At 50.2% G+C, this 19620-nt stretch overlaps 1 protein-coding gene across 1 annotated transcript in view; it reads right to left on the bottom strand.

The window, feature by feature from the left end:
• The window catches only part of wrap53 (WD repeat containing, antisense to TP53), a 68566-nt gene extending 52677 nt beyond the window's left edge, over positions 1-15889 (bottom strand). Inside the window, exons 1-4 of the mRNA XM_085977513.1 lie at positions 15813-15889; positions 12733-12830; positions 8984-9614; positions 3498-3596 (exon numbers count right to left, since the gene is read on the bottom strand). Coding sequence (XP_085833639.1) covers positions 3498-3596; positions 8984-9450 — 566 coding nt within the window. The 5' untranslated portion in view covers positions 9451-9614; positions 12733-12830; positions 15813-15889. The remainder of the gene's footprint in view (positions 1-3497; positions 3597-8983; positions 9615-12732; positions 12831-15812) is intronic.
• Positions 15890-19620: the final 3731 nt, after the last annotated feature.

Raw genomic sequence — 19620 nt, 5'->3', positions numbered from 1 at the left:
GAGTCAGTGAATATATTCAAGGCTGAGTCAGTGAATATATTCAAGGCCGAGTCAGTGAATATATTCAAGGCTGAGTCAGTGAATATATTCAAGGCCGAGTCAGTGAATATATTCAAGGCCGAGTCAGTGAATATATTCAAGGCCGAGTCAGTGAATATATTCAAGGCTGAGTCAGTGAATATATTCAAGGCCGAGTCAGTGAATATATTCAAGGCTGAGTCAGTGAATATATTCAAGGCCGAGTCAGTGAATATATTCAAGGCTGAGTCAGTGAATATATTCAAGGCTGAGTCAGTGAATATATTCAAGGCTGAGTCAGTGAATATATTCAAGGCCGAGTCAGTGAATATATTCAAGGCCGAGTCAGTGAATATATTCAAGGCCGAGTCAGTGAATATATTCAAGGCCGAGTCAGTGAATATATTCAAGGCCGAGTCAGTGAATATATTCAAGGCTGAGTCAGTGAATATATTCAAGGCCGAGTCAGTGAATATATTCAAGGCCGAGTCAGTGAATATATTCAAGGCCGAGTCAGTGAATATATTCAAGGCTGAGTCAGTGAATATATTCAAGGCTGAGTCAGTGAATATATTCAAGGCTGAGTCAGTGAATATATTCAAGGCTGAGTCAGTGAATATATTCAAGGCCGAGTCAGTGAATATATTCAAGGCTGAGTCAGTGAATATATTCAAGGCTGAGTCAGTGAATATATTCAAGGCCGAGTCAGTGAATATATTCAAGGCTGAGTCAGTGAATATATTCAAGGCCGAGTCAGTGAATATATTCAAGGCTGAGTCAGTGAATATATTCAAGGCTGAGTCAGTGAATATATTCAAGGCCGAGTCAGTGAATATATTCAAGGCTGAGTCAGTGAATATATTCAAGGCCGAGTCAGTGAATATATTCAAGGCTGAGTCAGTGAATATATTCAAGGCTGAGTCAGTGAATATATTCAAGGCCGAGTCAGTGAATATATTCAAGGCTGAGTCAGTGAATATATTCAAGGCCGAGTCAGTGAATATATTCAAGGCCGAGTCAGTGAATATATTCAAGGCTGAGTCAGTGAATATATTCAAGGCCGAGTCAGTGAATATATTCAAGGCTGAGTCAGTGAATATATTCAAGGCCGAGTCAGTGAATATATTCAAGGCCGAGTCAGTGAATATATTCAAGGCCGAGTCAGTGAATATATTCAAGGCTGAGTCAGTGAATATATTCAAGGCCGAGTCAGTGAATATATTCAAGGCTGAGTCAGTGAATATATTCAAGGCCGAGTCAGTGAATATATTCAAGGCTGAGTCAGTGAATATATTCAAGGCTGAGTCAGTGAATATATTCAAGGCTGAGTCAGTGAATATATTCAAGGCCGAGTCAGTGAATATATTCAAGGCCGAGTCAGTGAATATATTCAAGGCCGAGTCAGTGAATATATTCAAGGCCGAGTCAGTGAATATATTCAAGGCTGAGTCAGTGAATATATTCAAGGCTGAGTCAGTGAATATATTCAAGGCTGAGTCAGTGAATATATTCAAGGCCGAGTCAGTGAATATATTCAAGGCCGAGTCAGTGAATATATTCAAGGCCGAGTCAGTGAATATATTCAAGGCCGAGTCAGTGAATATATTCAAGGCTGAGTCAGTGAATATATTCAAGGCAGAGTCAGTGAATATATTCAAGGCCGAGTCAGTGACTATATTCAAGGCCGAGTCAGTGAATATATTCAAGGCCGAGTCAGTGAATATATTCAAGGCCGAGTCAGTGAATATATTCAAGGCCGAGTCAGTGAATATATTCAAGGCCGAGTCAGTGAATATATTCAAGGCTGAGTCAGTGAATATATTCAAGGCCGAGTCAGTGAATATATTCAAGGCCGAGTCAGTGAATATATTCAAGGCCGAGTCAGTGAATATATTCAAGGCTGAGTCAGTGAATATATTCAAGGCTGAGTCAGTGAATATATTCAAGGCTGAGTCAGTGAATATATTCAAGGCTGAGTCAGTGAATATATTCAAGGCCGAGTCAGTGAATATATTCAAGGCCGAGTCAGTGAATATATTCAAGGCCGAGTCAGTGAATATATTCAAGGCTGAGTCAGTGAATATATTCAAGGCCGAGTCAGTGAATATATTCAAGGCTGAGTCAGTGAATATATTCAAGGCCGAGTCAGTGAATATATTCAAGGCCGAGTCAGTGAATATATTCAAGGCTGAGTCAGTGAATATATTCAAGGCCGAGTCAGTGAATATATTCAAGGCTGAGTCAGTGAATATATTCAAGGCCGAGTCAGTGAATATATTCAAGGCCGAGTCAGTGAATATATTCAAGGCCGAGTCAGTGAATATATTCAAGGCTGAGTCAGTGAATATATTCAAGGCCGAGTCAGTGAATATATTCAAGGCTGAGTCAGTGAATATATTCAAGGCCGAGTCAGTGAATATATTCAAGGCTGAGTCAGTGAATATATTCAAGGCTGAGTCAGTGAATATATTCAAGGCTGAGTCAGTGAATATATTCAAGGCCGAGTCAGTGAATATATTCAAGGCCGAGTCAGTGAATATATTCAAGGCCGAGTCAGTGAATATATTCAAGGCCGAGTCAGTGAATATATTCAAGGCTGAGTCAGTGAATATATTCAAGGCTGAGTCAGTGAATATATTCAAGGCTGAGTCAGTGAATATATTCAAGGCCGAGTCAGTGAATATATTCAAGGCTGAGTCAGTGAATATATTCAAGGCTGAGTCAGTGAATATATTCAAGGCCGAGTCAGTGAATATATTCAAGGCCGAGTCAGTGAATATATTCAAGGCCGAGTCAGTGAATATATTCAAGGCTGAGTCAGTGAATATATTCAAGGCTGAGTCAGTGAATATATTCAAGGCTGAGTCAGTGAATATATTCAAGGCCGAGTCAGTGAATATATTCAAGGCCGAGTCAGTGAATATATTCAAGGCTGAGTCAGTGAATATATTCAAGGCTGAGTCAGTGAATATATTCAAGGCGGAGGTTGACAGATTTTTGAGCAACAGGGGGGTCAAGGGTTATGGGGAGCGGGCAGGAAAGTGGAGTTGAGGCCAAAATCAGATCAGCCATGATCTCGAGGGGTCGAACAGCCTACTCCTATTTCTTATGTTCTTTGACCAAGCTTTTGGTCATCTGCCCGAATATCTCTTGCGGCTCGGTGTCAGATTTTGTTTGCCAAGGCTCCTTGAAGTGACCTGGGGGCGTTTTACTACGTTAAGTTGTTGTTGTGAAATCTCATTTGCCCTGTGTTTGCATGTCACCAGTCCTCCTGAAGTCGGCGACCATCCTCCTGAAGTCTGCTACCATCCTCCTGCGCGTGTGGGTGTCGGGCGAGGGCAAGATCAGGCTCCAGCACTGCTCCCGGCCACCCCCCACCACCCCGTTACTAAACGCCCGCTGTACGCCCCTCCGAGGTATGTACCGGTTTCACCATCCTCAACAGGCCAACGAGACGGCACTTCACCTCCGCTACTTACCACTTGCAGCCCTTCAGGAAGTTTTCTGCCACCCCCGCGAACTCCATCCACGCCCCCGTGAGAAGATGAGGCTCTTGGGTGAAATCGTACCCAACCTGACTGGAAGACAGCACAAAGGGCAGACACATTACACGGTGTGATAGTTATCACCGCATGAGAACACCACTGTGGACTCAAGTACACCCACAACCCCTGTCTTGGGTCACCAGTTCAGTGAAGTGTAGCGGTTGGGGCGTGTGTGTCTGTGTGAAATATCACCACTATCTAAATAACCTAGCAGTACGATTCTCGACTCTGTACTTAGACTGAAGATTAGCCACAATAATCTTGGCAGAGAAAGGTTGGAATTCAACAAGAATAACTAAAGCTGACAAAACAGCCCCATTCTTTTCACAAGTCAAAACGACTATCCTTGTCAATTGTACTTCACACGTGTAACTTTTCTCCAATGGAGAGTGCAACGAGACCTGGGTGTCCTTGTGCACCAGTCGCTGAAGGTAAGCATGCAGGTGCAGCAGGCGGTTAAGAAGGCAAATGGTATGTTGGCCTTCATAGCGAGAGGATTCGAGTACAGGAACAAGGATGTCTTGCTGCAGTTGTACAGGGCCTTGGTGAGACCACACCTTGAGTATTGTGTGCAGTTTTGGTCGTCTTATCTGAGGAAGGATGTTCTTGCCATGGAAGGAGTTCAGCGAAGATTCACCAGACTGATACCTGGGATGGCAGGAATGACGTATGAGGAGAGGTTGGGTCGATTGGGCTTATACTCGCTGGAGTTTAGAAGAATGAGAGGGGATCTCATTGAAACGTATAAAATTCCAAAAGGACTAGACAGACTAGATGCAGGAAGGATGTTCCCGATGGCGGGGGAGTCCAGAACCAGGGGTCACAGTCTAAGGATAAGGGGTAAGCCATTTAGGACAGAGATGAGGAGGAATTTCTTCACCCAGAGAGTGGTGAACCTGTGGAATTCTCTACCACAGAAGGCAGTTGAGGCCAATTCATTAAATATATTCAAGAAGGAGTTAGATATATTTCTTAAGGCCAAAGGGATCAAGGGATATGGGGAGAAAGCAGGGACAGGGTACTGAATTTGGATGATCAGCCATGATCGCATTGAATGGCGGAGCAGGCTTGAGGGGCCGAATGGCCGACTCCTGCTCCTATCTTCTATGTTTCTATGAGAGAAAGCATAAACACTCTCTAGAATTCTTTATAACACAGTCTCAGGATATTTAGGACTGGGATGAGGAGAAATTTCTTCACTCAGAGGGTGGTGAACCTGTGGAATTCTCTACCACAGAAGGTTGTGGAGGCCCAGTCACTGAATATATTTAAGGAGATCGATAGATTTCTAGACACAAAAGGCATCAAGGGGTATGGGGAGAGAGCGAGAATATGGTATTGAGATAGAGGATCAGCCATGATCATATTGAATGGAGCAGGCTCGAAGGGCCGAACGGCCTGCTCCTGCTCCTATTTTTCATTGTTTCTAAGATGGTGTCTGAAGAGAGCATTTGGAGTGGTGCAACACTGGGGCGAAGTAGTGATGTCAGCCACGGTGTCAGTGGGTAGCACTCTCTCTCTCGCCTCAGAGTTCGGAAGGTCGCGGGTTCAAGTTCCACTCCAGAGACCCGAGCACTAAAGTTCAGGCTGACGGGAGCGCCGCAAGGTCGGAGGTGCTGTCTTCCGGAGGAGACGTTAAACCGAGGCGTCGTCTGGAAAAGATTCCACCGCCACTATTTCGAAGCAGAGAAGGGGGCTTTCTCCCCGGTGTCCTGGCCGATATTTATCCCTCAACCAACTCCTGTGTCAGATGATCTGGCCTTTATCAAATTGCTGTTTGTGGGAGCTTGCTGTCCGCAAATTGACTGCCGCGTTTCCTACATAGAAACATAGAAGATAGGAGCAGGAGTAGGCCATTCGGCCCCTCGAGCCTGCTCCGCCAGTCAATGAGATCATGGCTGATCATCCAAACTCCGTACCCTGTCCCTGCCTTCTCCCCATATCCCTTGATCCCTTTAGCCTTAAGAAATATATCCAACTCCTTCTTGAATATATTTAATGAATTGGCCTGAACTGTCTTCTGTGGTAGAGAATTCCACAGGTTCACCACTCTCTGGGAGAAGAAATTCCTCCTCATCTCTGTCCTAAATGGCTTACCCCTTATCCTTAGACTGTGACCCCTGGTTCTGGACTCCCCCGCCATCGGGAACATCCTTCCTGCATCTAGTCTGTCCAGTCCTGTTAGAATTTTATAAGTTTCAATGAGATCCCCTCATTCTTCTAAACTCCAGTGAGTATAAGCCCAATCGACCCAATCTCTCCTCATACGTCATTCCTGCCATCCCAGGTATCAGCCTGGTGAATCTTCGCTGCACTCCCTCCATGGCAAGAACGTCCTTCCTCAGATAAGGCGACCAAAACTGCACACAATACTCAAGGTGTGGTCTCACCAAGGCCCTGTACAACTGCAGCAAGACATCCTTGTTCCTGTACTCAAACCCTCTCACTATGAAGGCCAACATACCATTTGCCTTCTTAACCGCCTGCTGCACCTGCATGCTTAGCTTCAGCGACTGGTGCAGAAGGACACCCAGGTCTCGTTGCACTTCCCCTTCTCCCAATCTATTGCCGTTCAGATAATAATCTGCCTTCCTGTTTTTGACATTACAACAGTGACTACACTTCAAAAAAGCACTTCATTGGCTGTGATGCGCTTTGGGATGTCCTGAGGTCGCTATAGAAATGCAAAAATCTGCAGGAATATGGGGAAGAGAGCAGGGGAGTGGGACTAGTTGGACAGCGCAGGCATGATGGCCTCATTCTGTGCTGTGTGATTCGCCGATTCTCTATAATCGGAGCATCAATCTCCTGCCAATTCCAGAGTCGAAACTGAAGGTCGAACAGCAGAGGCCAGTGAAACAATGATCGAGAGCTCAGGGGGGCACTGGATCACGTGACCAGAGCCCAGGACTGCGTGACTCTGTATGCCTCAGTACTGCGCCACCTGCTGCAGTTATTTACTCAACGGCGCTATATAAATGCAACTGGACTTCCAAAAGGCGTTTGATAAAGTGCCACATAATAGGCTTGCCAGCAAAGTTGAAGCCCGTGGAATAAAAGGGACAGTGGCAGCATGGATATGAAATTGCCTAAGCGACAGGAAACAGAGAGTAGTGGTGAACAGTTGTTTTTCGGACTGGAGCAAGTTATACAGTGGTGTTCCCCAGGGGTCGGTACTAAGGCCACTGCTTTTCTTGATATATACAGTATTAATGACTTGGACTTGGGCACACTTTCAAAATTTGCAGATGACACAAAACTTGGAAGTATAGTGAACAGTGAGGAGGATAGGGATAGACTTCAAGAGGACATAAGCTGTTGGAATGGGCGGACACGTGGCAGATGAAATTTAACGCAGAAAAGTGCGAAGTGATACATTTTGGTAGGAAGAACGAGGAGAGGCAATATAAACTAAAGGGTACAATCCTAAAGTGGGTGCATGGACAGAGAGACCTGGGGGTATATGTGCACAAATCGCTGAAGGTGGCAGGGCAGGTTGAGAAAGCGGTTAAAAAACTTATGGGATCCTGGGCTTCATAAATAGAGGCATAGAGTACAAGAGCAAGGAAGTCATGATGAACCTTTATAAAACACTGGTGCGACCGCAACTGGAGTATTGTGTCCAATTCTGGGCACCGCACTTTAGGAAGGATGTGAAGGCCTTAGAGAGGGTGCAGGAAAGATTTACGAGAATGGTTCCAGGGATGAGGGACTTCAGTTACGTGGAGAGACTGGAGAAGCTGGGGTTGTTCACCTTAGAGCAGAGAAGGTTTAGAGGAGATTTGATAGAGGTGTTCAAAATCATGAGGGGTCTGGACAGAGTAGAGAGAAACTGTTCCCATTGGCGGAAGGGTTGAGAACCAGAGGACACAGGTTTAAGGTGATTGGCAGAAGGTCCAGAGGTGACGTGAGGAAAAACTTTTTACGCAGCGAGTGGTTCGGATCTGGGATGCGCTGCCTGAAAGGGTGGTGGAGGCAGACTCAATCACGGCTTTCAAAAGGGAATTGGATAAGTACCTGAAGGAAAAAACATTTGCAGGGCTACGGGGAAAGGGCGGGGGAGTGGGACTGGTTGAAGTGCTCTTGCAGAGAGCTGGCACGGACTCGACGGGCCGCATGGCCTCCTTCTTCTGTGCTGTAACCGTGCTGTGGTTTTTGATTCTTTGAATGGCTCACTGGGGAAAATTCACTTGAGACTTTGGGTGAGAAACGAGAGTAAACTCAGCCCAAAGGTGAAAGGCCAGAGCGGACCCAGGGCAGTGCCCAGTCTCCTGGACCAACCACTTCCTACGCTCTCGTGAAACAGGTTGTAAGTTTTATTGATTCATTCACAGGGGTGTGGGCGTCGTAGGCAAGGCCAGCATTTATTGCCCATTCCTAGTTGTCCTCGAGAAGGTGGTGGTGAGCCGCCGCCTTGAAACTGTTGCAGTTTCTTTATATGACTGAGCGGGCGTGTTCGGCCATTTCACAGGGCAGTTTATGAGTCAACCATGTTGGTGTGGGTCTGGAGTCACATATCGGCCAGACCAGGTGAGGTCGGCAGATTTCCTTCCCGAAAGGGACATTAGTGAACCAGATGGGTTTTGACGACAATCCGATAGTTTCATGGTCACCATTACTGACACTAGCTTTTAATTCCAGATTTATTTCATTAACTCAATTTAAATTCCGTGGCGGGAGTTTAAACTCACGTCTCCCAAACCAGTGACCTCTACCGCCTAGAAGGACCAGGGCAGCAGGCGCACGGGAACACCACCACCTCCAAGTTCCCCTCCGAGTCACACACCATTCTGACTTGTTGGAAATATATGGGGCGTTCCCTCATCGTCGCTGGGTCAAAATCCTGGAACACCCTCCCTGACAGCACTGTGGGAGCACCTTCACCACACGGACTGCAGCGGTTCAAGAAGGAGGCTCACCACCACCTTCTCGAGGGAGATTAGGGACGGGCAATAAATGCCGACCTTGCCAGCGACGCCCACATCCCATAAAAATGAATTTAAAAAATGAGTCTAGGCCTCTGGATTACTCGTCCAGTAATATAACTACAGGAAACTCTTTTTACTGGCACCTAAATAACCGGAAAAATCTCTTAACCGGCAAAATTCAGGAGTAGGTTCAGGTAAGTTTTACTTCATATTAGTGGCCGTGTAACCGGGGTTCCTGGATCTGTGGCCGTGTAACCGGGGTTCCTGGATCTGTGGCCGTGTAACCGGGGTTCCTGCACCTGTTGCCATGCAACAGGGACGCCTGCACTTGTGGCCGTGTACGGGGCTCTCGTACCTTGGTAAATATACCTCTCTGTAATCCGGACTTTTTGATCAACCGGCACCACGCCGGTCCCGGATAAAAAAAAGTTTCCTGTACTATGCTACCGGACCCATCTCTAATTTTACAAAAAGTGCTGTCGAGTTACTTACTAGTATGCGGCGGATTGCTCGGCCCCACTGTCACTTGCTTGCATGGTCTCGGAGTCACGCTTCCCATTCTCATCAGCCCAACGCGGCTCCAGATAGTCGGGAAGAGCTCGCGGCTCCTGACCGCCGTTCGCCTCTTCTTCCGCCTCCACCAGTCGCGCAGCTCCGTCTCCTGGCGGGCCGCCCTGCTCAGGGGCTGCCGGGAGTGCTGGGGCCGCGCCCCCTTCCGGTTGTTCCTGGCGGTCAGAGGTCAGCGCGGAGCCGCCACCGCCGCCCTCGGCCGGGGGCAAGTCGCCGTTTTCCAGCCGGGCGACCTTGGCGAGGGGCTCGTCGTCCCCCCCGCCGCCCTGCCCCTCGGCCGGGTCGAAGCCGCCCGCCCGCTCCGCCGGTGCGAGCTGGCCGGCCGCAGGATCGGGCTCGCTCTCGGCTTCCTGGGCTGGCTCGGCCTCTCCCGCGACGTCCGTTGCCATGGCTTCCCTGGCAGTCAGATACCGTCGGCGCTACAAGGGTAACGTTTTTTAAAGTTTTTGGTTCGCTTCCTGGCGGCTGAATGCTGGTACACTGTGGAGGCCTTGTGGTGGAGCGCCGTATTCATCCCAACAGATGAGGGGGACTCGACCGTCACTGCAGCGGACTGGAATAACGGACAGCTAGGGATTAGAGAACACACTCGCACACTTTAATGTAAGAAAACAAACTGCTCCACCCCAAATATTAACCGAGACTGCGCGGGCCGGCAGGCTTATCGACCGAGAGGAGCATCACCATCAGTCTGATCCTGTCCTCATCTGGCATCTGCTCTTGGGCACTTCCCCCCCGCCCCAAAGAGGGGACTGAAGGGAGGGGAGGGGGGCGGAATTTACTGGATATCGATCAGTAACAGGGACCCTGCCCAGTTTACTCCTTCCCCTTGTAGCAAGACTCAGCCCAGACAGGGAACACAGGATCAGGAGGAGGCCGTACGGCCCCTCGAGCCGGCTCTGCCCCTCGAGCCTGCTCTGCCCCTCGAGCCTGCTCTGCCATTCAATGGCTGATCTTCCACCTCAACTAAACTTCGCCGCCCGATCTCCGTATCTCTTGATTCCCCTAGAGTCCAAAAAACCTATCTCAGCCTTGAATATACTCAACGACTGAGCATCCACAGCCCTCTGGGGTAGAGAATTCCAAAGATTCACCACCCTCAGTGAAGAAATCAACTCATCTCATCTCAGTCTTAAATGGCCGACCCCTTATCCTGAGACTATGCCCCCCTAGTTCGAGACTCTCCAGCCAGGGGAAACAACCTCTCAGCATCTACCCTGTCAATCCCCCTCAGAATCTTGTATGTTTCAATGAGATCACCTCTCATTCTTCTAAACTCCAGAGAGTATCGGCCCATTCGACACAATCTCTCCTCATAGGACAACCCTCTCATCCCAGGAATCAGTCCCAACAAGTCTTGGGATTTGGAATGCGCTGCCTGATAGGGCGGTGGAAACAGATTCAATGGTAGCCTTCAAAAGGGAATACTTGAAGGAGAAAAGATTACAGGGATTATGGGGAAAGAGCGGGGGAGTGGGAGTGACTGGATTGCTCTTCGAAAGAGCCGGCGCAGACTCGAGGGGCCGAATGGCCTCCTCCTGTGCTGTGCAATTCTATGATATGGAGTAGTTGAGGCAAATAAGGGAAGCTAGATAAGTACATGAGGGAGAAAGGAATGGAAGGCTATGCTGAGTGTTAGATGAAGAGGGGTGGGAGGAGGCTCGTGTGGAGCACAAGCACCGGCATGATCTGTTTCCATGCTAGAGACATTCGGTGAGGAAAAAATGTCACTGCTTTAAACAATAACCTGCATTTATATAAGGTTATTAACGTAGTAAAATGCCTTCGGTGGGAGAGGGGAGCAGGGCCACGAGTAGCCCAGGAGATTGGCCAGAATGGTTCCAGGGATGTGGGGCTTCAGTTACATGACGAGACTGGAGAAGCTGGGGTTGTTCTCCTTGGAGCAGAGAAGGTGGAGAGGAGATTTAACAGAGGTGGTCAAAATCATGAGGGGGTTTTGATAAGAGTGGATCGGGAGGGACTGTTTCCACTGGCAGGAGGGTCGGTGACCAGAGGACACAGATTGAAGATCATTGTCAAAAAGAACAAGTGGGGGGGGGGGGGGGGGGGGGGAGGTGGATGAGGTAATTATTTTTTTACACAGCGAGTTGTTGTGATCTGGAACGCGCTGCCTGAAAGGGCGGTGGAAGCAGATTCAATAGTAACTTTCAAAAGGGAAATTGGAGAAATACTTGAAAAGGAAAGATTTGCAGGGCTCTGGGGAAAGAGCAGGGGGCAAGTGGGACTAATTGGAGAGCTCTTTCAAAGAGCCGGCACAGGCACGATGGGCCGAATGGCCTCCTTTCTGTGCTGTCTCGTTTTATGATTTCAGATAATTGCCAAAAGCAGGGGTGGGGGGGAATGAGGAGGGGGGTGGGGGGGAATGAGGAGGGGGGTGGGGGGGAATGAGGAGGGGGGTGGGGGGGAATGAGGAGGGGGGTGGGGGGAAATGAGGAGGGGGGTGGGGGGAAATGAGGAGGGGGGTGGGGGGAAATGAGGAGGGGGGTGGGGGGAAATGAGGAGGGGGGTGGGGGGAAATGAGGAGGGGTGGGAGGAATGAGGAGGGGGGTGGGGGGAATGAGGAGGGGTGGGAGGAGGCCATTGTGGAGCGTGAGCACCGGCATCAACCAATTAGGCCTGCTTCAGCGATTGAAAAACTCAATGTAATTATATATTAATGATCTGGACGAGGGAACTAGATGTAATATCTCCAAGTTTGCAGACGACACAAAGCTGGGTGGGCGTGTGTGCTGTGAGGAGGATGCTGAGAAACTCCAGTATGATTTGGACAGGTTGGGTGATTGGGCAGATACATGGCAAATGCAGTATAATGTGGATAAATGCGAGGTTATCCAGTTTGGTGGCAAAAACAGGAAGGCAGATTATTATCTGAATGGCAATAGATTGGGAGAAGGGGAAGTGTAACGAGACCTGGGTGTCCTTGTGCACCAGTCGCTGAAGGTAAGCATGCAGGTGCAGCAGGCGGTTAAGAAGGCAAATGGTATGTTGGCCTTCATAGCGAGAGGATTCGAGTACAGGAGCAAGGATGTCTTGCTGCAGTTGTACAGGGCCTTGGTGAGACCACACCTTGAGTATTGTGTGCAGTTTTGGTCGCCTTATCTGAGGAAGGTTGTTCTTGCCATGGAGGGAGTGCAGCGAAGATTCACCAGACTGATACCTGGGATGGCAGGAATGACGTATGAGGAGAGATTGGGTCAACTGGGCTTATACTCACTGGAGTTTAGAAGAATGAGAGGGGATCTCATTGAAACTTATAAAATTCTAACAGGACTAGACAGACTAGATGCAGGAAGGATGTTCCCGATGGCGGGGGAGTCCAGAACCAGGGGTCACAGTCTAAAGATAAGGGGTAAGCCATTTAGGACAGAGATGAGGAGGAATTTCTTCTCCCAGAGAGTGGTGAACCTGTGGAATTCTCTACCACAGAGGGCGGTGGAGGCCAATTCATTAAATATATTCAAGAAGGAGTTAGATATATTTCTTAAGGCTAAAGGGATCAAGGGATATGGGGAGAAGGCAGGGACAGGGTACTGAATTTGGATGATCAGCCATGATCTCATTGAATGGCGGAGCAGGCTCGAGGGGCCAAATGGCCTACTTCTGCTCCTATCTTCTACGCTTCTATGTAATGTTGACAGAGCGCCACCTACCCCGTGCGCACGGTGGCCTTGTAGCAGTGTCCACGACGTCACCAGTGGAGGGTATCAGCCTGCGGTGCCCAGGCCTGTTCCAACAGCAACACGAATGCCTGCAGGACGACAAGGGATTACTTAATGCATTGATCAGACCTTAACCACAACATAAAAAGCCGACTACTGCTGCCCGCTTAAAGGGGAAGGGGCCTGCAACACAGGAGCACATTTATATCCCCCTATACTGCTAACCTTGTTGCCTTCAAGAAAATTGTATTTATCTTAAGACATTCATTTTTTTTTTAATGTCAGCTAGGTTTTCGTCCCATCAGTTGGGCCGCAGATGTAATAGTCAGGTACAAAAAATAATCAAAAAGGCGAATGGAATGTTAGCCTTTCTAACTAGAGGACCAGAATATAAAAGGGGAAGAAGTTTTGTTACAGTTAGACCACTTCTGGAGTAGTGCTGGGCACCGCAGCTTAGAAAGGATATACCGGCCTTGGAAGGAGTGCAGTGCAGATTCACCAGAAGGATACCCGAGGGTTAGACTATGAGAGATTACAGAAACGAGGCTTGAATTTGTGGAATGATTTGAATGAGAGGATTTTGAAAGGAATGGATGGGATAGCTAGAGAGAAACTTTTTCCGCTGGGGGGGCGGGCAGGCAGGCAGAGTCCAGGTTAAGGGGACATAACCTCAAGTCAGAGCCAGGCCATTCAGGAGAGATGTTAGGAAACACTGCTTCATGCAAAGGGTGGTAGAAGTGTGGGACTCTCTCCCCCAAAATGCAGGCGCGAAACCAACTAATCATTTTGAATCGGAGATGGATCGACTTTTGCTAGATTTTGCTGGACAACGGTGTTAAGGGATATGGAGCCAAGGCAGGCGGAGGGAGTTAAGATACAGATCAGCCATTGAATGACAGAACAGGCTCAAGGGGCTGAAAGGCCGACTCCTGTTCCTGCAAATATTACTAACCCCAGATTGGGAGGGGGTCCTGAACCCCAGATTGTGGGGAGAGAGGGAGTGATCCCCAGATTGTGGGGAGAGAGGGGAGTGATCCCCAGATAGTGGGGAGAGGGGAGTGATCCCCAGATTGTGGGGAGAGAGGGGAGTGAACCCCAGATTGTGGGGAGAGAGGGAGTGATCCCCAGATTGTGGGGAGAGAGGGGAGTGATCCCCAGATAGTGGGGAGAGGGGAGTGATCCCCAGATTGTGGGGAGAGAGGGGGAGTGATCCCCAGATTGTGGGGAGAGAGGGGGAGTGATCCCCAGATTGTGGGGAGAGAGGGGGAGTGATCCCCAGATAGTGGGGAGAGAGGGGAGTGATCCCCAGATTGTGGGGAGGGGAGTGATCCCCAGATTGTGGGGAGAGAGGGAGTGATCCCCAGATTGTGGGGAGAGAGGGGGAGTGATCCCCAGATTGTGGGGAGAGAGGGGAGTGATCCCCAGATTGTGGGGAGAGAGGGGGAGTGATCCCCAGATTGTGGGGAGAGAGGGAGTGATCCCCAGATAGTGGGGAGGGGAGTGATCCCCAGATTGTGGAGAGAGAGGGGGAGTGATCCCCAGATTGTGGGGAGAGAGGGGGAGTGATCCCCAGATTGTGGAGAGAGGGGAGTGATCCCCAGATTGTGGAGAGAGAGGGGGAGTGATCCCCAGATTGTGGGGAGAGAGGGGGAGTGATCCCCAGATTGTGGAGAGAGAGGGGGAGTGATCCCCAGATTGTGGCGAGAGGGGAGTGATCCCCAGATTGTGGGGAGAGGGGGAGTGATCCCCAGATTGTGGAGAGAGGGGAGTGATCCCCAGATTGTGGGGAGTGATCCCCGGAGAGAGGGGGAGTGATCCCCAGATTGTGGGGAGAGAGGGGAGTGATCCCCAGATTGTGGGGAGAGAGGGGGAGTGATCCCCAGATAGTGGGGAGAGAGGGGGAGTGATCCCCAGATTGTGGAGAGAGGGGAGTGATCCCCAGATTGTGGGGAGAGGGGGAGTGATCCCCAGATTGTGGAGAGAGGGGAGTGATCCCCAGATTGTGGGGAGAGGGGGGAGTGATCCCCAGATAGTGGGGAGAGAGGGGGAGTGATCCCCAGATTGTGGGGAGAGGGGGGAGTGATCCCCAGATAGTGGGGAGAGAGGGGGAGTGATCCCCAGATTGTGGGGAGAGAGGGGAGTGATCCCCAGATTGTGGGGAGAGAGGGGTGATCCCCAGATTGTGGGGAGAGAGGGGGAGTGATCCCCAGATTGTGGGGAGAGAGGGGGAGTGATCCCCAGATAGTGGGGAGTGATCCCCAGATTGTGGGGAGAGAGGGGAGTGATCCCCAGATTGTGGGGAGAGAGGGGAAGTGATCCCCAGATTGTGGGGAGAGAGGGGGAGTGATCCCCAGATAGTGGGGAGAGGGAGTGATCCCCAGATTGTGGGGAGAGAGGGGAGTGATCCCCAGATTGTGGGGAGGGGAGTGATCCCCAGATTGTGGGGAGAGAGGGGGAGTGATCCCCAGATAGTGGGGAGAGAGGGGGAGTGATCCCCAGATTGTGGGGAGAGGGGGAGTGATCCCCAGATAGTGGGGAGAGAGGGGAGTGATCCCCAGATTGTGGGGAGAGAGGGGAGTGATCCCCAGATAGTGGGGAGAGAGGGGAGTGATCCCCAGATTGTGGGGAGAGAGGGGAGTGATCCCCAGATTGTGGGGAGAGAGGGGAGTGATCCCCAGATTGTGGAGAGAGGGGAGTGATCCCCAGATTGTGGGGAGAGAGGGGAGTGATCCCCAGATTGTGGAGAGAGGGGAGTGATCCCCAGATTGTGGGGAGAGGGGAGTGATCCCCAGATTGCGGGGAGAGAGGGGAGTGATCCCCAGATTGCGGGGAGGGGGGAGTGATCCCCAGATTGCGGGGAGAGGGGGAGTGATCCCCAGATTGTGGGGAGAGGGGAGTGATCCCCAGATTGTGGGGAGAGGAGTGATCCCCAGATTGCGGGGAGTGATCCCCAAAATGGGGGGTAATGGGCACAAAATGGCGGTTGGGGGGGTCTGTGACTGTTGCGGGATTTGGAGGCCTCGGGAGGCGGGCTGCGGGTGTGTGCCGGGCTCTCGGGGCCGGGTGGTTACCTGCCCGTGTCTCCTGCTTCCTGTCTCGGTGCTCGGGCTCGGGCTCTCTCGCTCTCTCCTCGCCAGCAGCTCCTTCACACACCGGCGGCCATTTTGCAGCACCCGCCAGATCTCGTCCAGCCTCGCGCGAGAGCCCAGGCGCCATGGCAACCGCGCACCGCATCGGCCTCCGCCAATCACAGCCGCCCCTCTCACCCCTGCCCACCAATCAGGGGAAGCGGCGCCGCAAATCTGCCCAGCAACAGAGAGTGGCGGGTGAAATCTACCCAGCAACAGAGAGTGGCGGGTGAAATCTACCCAGCAACAGAGAGTGGCGGGTGAAATCTACCCAGCAACAGAGAGTGGCGGGTGAAATCTACCCAGCAACAGAGAGTGGCGGGTGAAATCTACCCAGCAGCAGAGAGTGGCGGGTGAAATCTACCCAGCAACAAAGAGTGGCACATCAAATCTGCCCAGCAACAGAGAGTGGCAGGTGAAATCTACCCAGAAGCAGAGAGTGGCACCTCAAATCTGCCCAGCAGCAGAGTGACATCTCAAATCTGCCCAGCAGCAGAGAGTGACATCTCAAATCTGCCCAGCAGCAGACAGCGACATCTCAAATCTGCCCAGCAGCAGACAGTGACATCTCAAATCTGCCCAGCAGCAGAGAGTGGCAGCTCAAATCTGCCCAGCAACAGACAGTGGCATCGCGAATCTACCCAGCAACAGACAGTGACATCTCAAATCTGCCCAGCAACAGACAGTGACATCTCAAATCTGCCCAGCAACAGACAGTGACATCTCAAATCTGCCCAGCAGCAGACAGTGACATCCCAAATCTGCCCAGCAGCAGAGAGTGGCATCGCAAATCTACCCAGCAACAGACAGTGACATCTCAAATCTGCCCAGCAACAGACAGTGACATCTCAAATCTGCCCAGCAGCAGACAGTGACATCTCAAATCTGCCCAGCAGCAGAGAGTGGCATCGCAAATCTACCCAGCAACAGACAGTGACATCTCAAATCTGCCCAGCAGCAGACAGTGACATCTCAAATCTGCCCAGCAGCAGACAGTGACATCTCAAATCTGCCCAGCAGCAGAGAGTGGCAGCTCAAATCTGCCCAGCAGCAGACAGTGACATCTCAAATCTGCCCAGCAGCAGACAGTGACATCTCAAATCTGCCCAGCAGCAGACAGTGACATCTCAAATCTACCCAGCAGCAGACAGTGACATCTCAAATCTGCCCAGCAGCAGACAGTGACATCTCAAATCTGCCCAGCAACAGACAGTGGCATCGCAAATCTACCCAGCAACAGACAGTGGCAGCTCAAATCTGCCCAGCAACAGGGAGTGGCAGGTGAAATCAACCCAGCAACAGGGAGTGGCACCTCAAATCTACTCAGCAACAGAGAGTGGCAGGTGAAATCTACCCAGCAATGGGGAGTGGTGTTACGTCCGTGTATAAGAAGACACAGACTGCGGAGACGGTACAATAGGTGTTTACTCAACGTGGCTCAGACTGCAACTGATCTGTACAGATTACGACTCAACGTTATATACAGGTGTGGTCACTGCCGGTACTACAGTATACATGAGCTGTAAAAAGTAGTTCCCCCCTTAAAGGTACATACATTACAATTCCTCCCTTTTTAGATTAACAGTACCATAACACTCATTTAACAATTAAATATCAAACTAATTACAATTAACACTTTTAACATGCAACATTAGCTGAAAATAGTCTATTTATAAATTCAGTCTTTGGGGAGGCTTCCTGATCCTTTCTGGATAGCGCCTTTCCCGAGTGTCTTGCTCTTGGTGCGGAGGCGATTCTGGCCCCCTGTCGTCGGTTGGTTCATCAGCTTCCGATGCTACTGTTTCTGGGGTAGATGCTACCTGTACGTCGGGTTCATCACCAGGTACGTATGGGCGAGGCATGGGGTTGACTTGTTCCTGTGACTCTAGGATCTGGTCAGCATTGCGTCTCACGATGCTCTCCCCAACGTCCACTGTGTACATTAGTGGGCCCTGCCGTGTGCATATCGTTCCTGGCTGCCATTTTTCTGTTCGGTAGTCACGGGCCAAGATTGGTTGCCCTACATTAAAGCTCCTTGTTGGCTTCTCATGGATGTGCTGGAATTGCTTACTCTCAACATCTCTTCGTATGTTTGGTCTGAGCAAATCCAGGCGAGATCTTAACCTTCGGTTAAAGAACATCATGGCTGGGGCCTGGTTGGTGACTGCATGTGTCGCATTCCGGTAGGCGAACAGGAAATTGTCCACCTTGTGCTGCAGCGGAATGTTGTCATTGTACATAGCCTTTATTGCCTTCTTAAAGGTTTGTACGAACCTCTCAGCCAATCCATTTGTGGCTGGATGATACAGGGCGGATGTGTAATGCCTTACCCCATTCTTTTTCAAGAACCTCCGGAACTCTTCAGACACAAACTGTGGTCCGTTGTCGGAGCAAATCTGTTCTGGCAAGCCATTCCTGGCAAAAATGGTCCGTAGGACTGCAATAGTTTTCTCCGTGGTGGTGGAGGACATTTTGATGACCTCAGGCCATTTCGAGTGCGCATCCACGGCTATTAAAAACATTGAGTCCATGAATGGACCAGCAAAATCAATATGCACCCGTTGCCATGGAGATGAGGGCCACTCCCATGGGTGTAGAGGGGCCTGTGGTGGTGCATTTTGGACTTTCTGGCATCCTGAGCAGCTCTTGGTCAGGTCCTCGATTTGTTTATCGATTCCCGGCCACCACACATAAGCCCTGGCTAGGCTTTTCATTTTTACCCCTCCCAGATGACCCTCATGAAGCTCATTGAGCACTCTATCCCTTAACTTGGGTGGAATTACCACTCGGGATCCACACATCAAGGTCCCCCGGCACGCTGACAGCTGTTCTCTCCTTGTCGAGAATGCTGGCAACAGTGAGTCGCCATGTGCTGGCCATCCCTTCACCGTCAAATCATATACCCGAGACAGTGTCGGGTCATTTCGTGTTTCCTTTTTGATACAAGCGTTAGTTACCGGTAGGTATTCAACTATAGTCGAATGGAATATTTCGACAGGATCCACTGCTGGTGCTTCCTCCGCAGTAGGCAGTGGCAGGCATGATAGCCCATCAGCATTTCCATGCTGTTTCGTGCCCTTATATTCAATCTCATAGTGGTGCGCCCCTAGAAAAAGTGACCATCTTTGTAGTCGTTGCGCAGTCATCAACGGATTAAAAATGGAGACAAGAGGCTGGTGATCAGTCAGCAAGGTGAATTTCTGCCCGTGCAGATAGTGATTGAACTTTTTCACTCCCCACACTAGGCTGAGGGCCTCCCTGTCAATCTGGGCGTAGTTACGCTCGGCTGAGGTTAGTGATCGTGACGCAAAGGCTATTGGCCTCTCTGAGCTGTCCGAGAATTTGTGCGACAGCACCGCTCCAATGCCGTAGGGTGATGCATCACATGCCAACCGAATTGGTAATGCTGGGTTGTAATGAGCCAATACCTCTTTCGATGTGATTAGTGTTTTGCTCTTCTGGAAAGTTTGTCTATATTCGTCACTCCACTTCTATGGCACCCCAGTTTGCAGTAGGGTGTTCAGTGGGTGTAGTATTGTAGACAAATTTGGCAAGAACTTATGGTAGTAGTTTACCAGCCCGAGGAACGACCTCAGTTGTGACACGTTTTCCGGTGCTGGAGCCTTGACTACTGCCTCAATCTTCTCTGGGGACTTATGTAACCCCTCTTTATCGATAACGTGGCCACAATACGAGATTTGTTTTCTAAAAAACTCGCATTTGGGGCGGTTAGCTCGGAGCCCATATTCCT

Source organism: Somniosus microcephalus, unplaced genomic scaffold (genome assembly GCF_052327205.1).
Source record: "Somniosus microcephalus isolate GS21.2 unplaced genomic scaffold, FLI_Smic_1.0 unresolved_chr4, whole genome shotgun sequence".
Lineage (NCBI taxonomy): Eukaryota > Metazoa > Chordata > Chondrichthyes > Squaliformes > Somniosidae > Somniosus > Somniosus microcephalus.
The sequence above is the reverse complement of the archived record's forward strand: the minus strand, read 5'-3'. Positions and strand labels throughout refer to the sequence as shown.